Below are 4,420 nucleotides of genomic sequence, written 5' to 3'. Positions count from 1 at the left end.
CAGATTTCTTTAAAAATGTAAAAATATACTCACAACATAAAATATATTCAAAATAAAAATTATAAAGGAACATGTTTTTATTTGTCATTTAATATGTTGGCAGGATGTTAAAAAAAAACCCATATTCTTTCTAATAGTGCAACTTGGTGTAACCTCTGTGGAAGGCAACGTCGCAATATCTATCAAAATTCAAAACACACATAGAGCTTGAAGAGTAGTTCCACTACTAGGAATTTATCCTTTGTGTGTATTTTCTCCAAAATATGAATATTTATTGCAGCAATATTTTTGATATTTAAAGACTGGAAAATCCCTGAATGTCCATTAAAAAAGGACTGTTAAAAAATCGATACTTATATAAAGTAGAATACTAAGCTATAGAACACTATAGAATGATATCATTTCTGTGAAAACAGTGGGGGCTATTTGTGTGTGTGTGTGTGTGTGTGTGTGTGTGTATGTTTTAATCCATAAGATATCTCCCAGATGATATATCATAAATTGGTAACAATGATTACATCAAGAAGGTAACAAGGTGAGGAGTACATTGTATAAGGAGACTTATTTTCACTTTTTACCCTTGCATAAACTTTTTGGTATTGTATACCATGTGCATGTATTACCGGCTCCAATAATGGTACAAATAATGTTTAAGGAAATATAAAGTAAAAATGGAAAAAGGAAACTTTCACTTAAACAGGGGTGCTTTATGATCAGATAGAATTTGGTTCAAATTCTAACTATGCCATTTGCCAGAAGTATAACCTCAGGCAAGTTATTTCTTCTTCTCTCCTTCTCCTTCTCCCTCTCCTTCTCCCTCTCCCTCTCCCTCTCCCTCTCCTTCTTCCTTTTTCCTTCTTCCTTCTTCCTTCTTCCTTCTTCTCCTTCTTCTTTTCTTCCTTTTTTTGGAAACAGGATCTTGCTCCATTGCCCAGGCTAGAGTGCAGTGGCATCATCACAGCTCACTACAACTGCAAACTCCTAGACTCAAGGGATCCTCCTGCCTCAGCCTCCCAAATAGTTGGGACTATATATAGGTGCATGCCACCATGCCCAACTAATTTTCCTATTGTTTGTAGAGATGGAGTCTCCCTCTTGTCCAGGCTGGTCTTGAACTCCTGGCCTCAAGTGATCCACCTCAGCCTCCCAAAGTGCTAGGGTTATAGGTGCGAGCCACCGTGCCCGGCCTATTTATTCTTTCTGAACCTCAATTTTCTCATTTATATAATGTGAACAAAAAATGCACCTATTTGCTATAGTTGATATGAGAATTAAATGAGATTTGTAAACTACTAAGCTCAGTGTCAGGCAAATGTGAAATGTCCAATATAAATGGTAGTTATTATTATTTTGTCATTTAAGCTTCACAAAAATCTTATGAGGCAAGGAGGAAAGCTTGTTGTTGTTGTTTTTGTTGCTACCCTGCCCCATTTTATAAGCGAGGGTTTGAGTCAATAAATCCAAGTTTCCAGATCTCATTTTCTTTCATTCACACCTGAATCCAGAAAGAAAAAAATAGTGAAAAAGCAAGCTCTTCTGATTTGAGGCAGCAATTCCAGTAAAGCTCGTATCTAGACACTATGGGTTGCAAACCCCAAGTTTTCAACACTCAGAAGTTATTGCACATTGACCAAAATATCACTTTTCCCACAGAGAACCATCTTACTACTAGATAAAAGCTATTGTATGATGGTGTGTATAAAATAGCCGTAACTTGAGAAAATCACTCATCAGGCAAGCTTAAGAGTGCTCAGTCCTATGAAATCCACTATAAATAAGCATGTTCGACTTGTTTATGAACCAAAAATAAGCATAATAAAGTGCCACTGCACTCTCCATTTCTCGGTTCCAGGGCACTACTGTATTGCCATCATTGTCTTCGATCTTGTTGGATTGCAAGGAGTTTCCCAACCCAGAGAAGTTTGACCCAGGACACTTTCTGGATGAAAATGGCTGCTTCAAGAAAACAGACTACTTCGTGCCTTTTTCTCTTGGTAAATACAAATAAATCCATCCAGACCACACACATGCATATTTTGACCAACTTTTTAGCATCACTGAATTTATGGTATACTTAAGTAATCCACTGATAATAGCAAAGTCAATTGATCAAACTTATAACCTCCCAATTCTGGGCGGATCCCTTTAAGTCTGTTCACCAATAGGTAAGTCATCCAGGGACTGTTTGGTTGTTTGGTAATTGAGTATAATGCCAGCTTCTAAAGAAACCAATGCCAGTCAATCCAATTCAGATGTCACATGTTACCAGATGACAAAGGGACCTGCTTTCACAAACTTTTCTCTGTTGATCTCCCCATTTTAATATTGACTTTTCCAAAACAAAGTTTTCAGGTTTCTGTCTTAACTGTTACGAAGTTGCTGATTCTTAGAGCCATAGGCCATCAAAGCATCGGCTACAGCATCTTCCTTCTGCCCCTCTGAAATTTGAAGCCCCAGACACGTCTCCTCAGTACAAGAGCTGCTTGGCTCCCAGTCACAATGTCCCAGAAGGACACAAATGTGATTTAGGATTGGCCAGCACGTCTTCATTTTCCTTGTCATCTTGTGCATTCATTTGATTAGTATTTTCAAAAATAATATTCATTATGTTTTCTAATTACAATGATAATAAATGTTCAATATAAAAATGGAAAATACAGAAAAGCAAAAAAGAGAAGGAAATAAAAATTATCTGCAATTTCACCCTACAGAGATAATCACTGTTATTATTTTACTGTATATAATTAAAAAAAGGTCTAAATATATATAATGTATTTTTTAAAATAAAATTTGGTTCATTCTGTACAATCCATTTGATAACCTGCTCTTACTTAGTATACTGTGATAAAAAGTCTATGGTATTAATCTCTCATATAAACATATTTAGGTTTTGCATTGTATGATAGAGGCATAATGATTTATTCAACCAATCTATTATAGACAGATGTCTAGGTTTCATTTAATTCATCAATGCATAAATAATGATGCAAGTGACATTATCATAGGTGAATCTCCATTTCATGTAAATAGATCCCCAGAAGGAGAATTATTGAAGAGTGAAAATTTCTTTGGAGTGTTTTGATTATGTATTGACAAATATTCCACTAGAAAAACTATACAGATTGATTACCTCTAGTAGTTTGTGAGAGTCCCTTTCTGATCAGTGTTTTCAATGGCTTTTAGAGGCATATTGAATTTGAACGTGAAGAGAACTAACAGAAGTGTTTCCTCCTTCTAGGAAAACGGGCCTGTGTTGGAGAGAGCCTGGCCCTCATGGAGATATTCCTGTTTTTTACCACCATTCTGCAAAACTTTTCCCTGAAGCCCCTGGTGGATCCAAAGGAACTAGATATCAAGCCCATTGCTACTGGGTTTATCAATATCCCACCACCTTACAAGCTGCGCCTTATTCCCAGATAAAAGAAGAACTTTTCTCGTTTAACCATTCAAATCAAAGTAATTGTTTTGCTGCCACCCCCTCCACCCCCCCAGAAATAGTCTACTTCTTCATTTTAGATACTGCCTAGAACAGAAACACTACTCAATAAAAACTGGGAGGACATTTGTTTAAATCTACAAATCCCTTCACAAAAAGGAGCTGGGCCTTGAAAACTCTAAGGTACAAACAATATTTCTACACACTTTACAGTTCTTTATAAACTGTGCTCCAGCAGAACCAAGACCAGGCTCACAAAAGGCCTTTACCAGGGACATCTCTACAAAATTTAGAAAAATTAGCTGGGGTGGTGGTATGTACTTGTAGTTCCAGCTATTCAAGAGACTGAGGCAGGAGGATTGCTTGAGCCCAGGAGTTCAAGGCTACAGCTATGCCTATAGCTGGGACTACAGGTATGTGCCACCATGCCTGGCTAATTTTTCTATTTTTTATAAAGACGGGGGTCTCACTCTTGCTCAGGCTGGTCTCAAACTGCTGGGCTCAAGCAATCCTCCCACCTTGGCCTTCCAAAATGCTAGGATTACAGGCATAAGCCACCGTGCCTGGCCAGATTTCTCTTATACTTTCTTATAATGCCATATTTCTTTAAATTTAAGATGCCATCTGTTTTAAAGTACATTCCAGTTTCGGAGACACTAAATGTGAAATAAAGAGCACCTTGGAATCAATGAAATATAGTTTTTCGTACTACATTTAGACCCATAGCCCATTACTGGCCCAGTTAATGGGCCACTCAGAGTCTGATATGTGGTCGTCCCTTCAAGCTAAATGACCAGATCATTTAGAGGCAGGTTCCTCTTTCCAGTTAGCCTTCTGCCTGATACCCCGATGTCCTCATTGATGTCATGTCAGTAAACACATATCACATTAGTTTTTCCAAACTCAGAAAGAACCACTTCACTCCTGACAAGGAGGATCACACAGGTACAGGCTATTTACAAATTAGGCAATGCTTGTACACAG

General features: G+C 37.5%; 1 protein-coding gene across 1 annotated transcript in view; it reads left to right on the top strand.

The window, feature by feature from the left end:
• The window catches only part of LOC105824363 (cytochrome P450 2C23-like), a 28,791-nt gene extending 25,023 nt beyond the window's left edge, over positions 1-3,768 (top strand). The window contains exons 8-9 of the mRNA XM_012661783.1: positions 1,853-1,994; positions 3,239-3,768. Of these exons, the coding sequence (XP_012517237.1) occupies positions 1,853-1,994; positions 3,239-3,420 (324 nt within the window). The 3' untranslated portion in view covers positions 3,421-3,768. The remainder of the gene's footprint in view (positions 1-1,852; positions 1,995-3,238) is intronic.
• Positions 3,769-4,420: the final 652 nt, after the last annotated feature.

Source organism: Propithecus coquereli, unplaced genomic scaffold (genome assembly GCF_000956105.1).
Source record: "Propithecus coquereli isolate 6110/MARCELLA unplaced genomic scaffold, Pcoq_1.0 Scaffold73, whole genome shotgun sequence".
Taxonomy (NCBI): domain Eukaryota; kingdom Metazoa; phylum Chordata; class Mammalia; order Primates; family Indriidae; genus Propithecus; species Propithecus coquereli.
The sequence above is the reverse complement of the archived record's forward strand: the minus strand, read 5'-3'. Positions and strand labels throughout refer to the sequence as shown.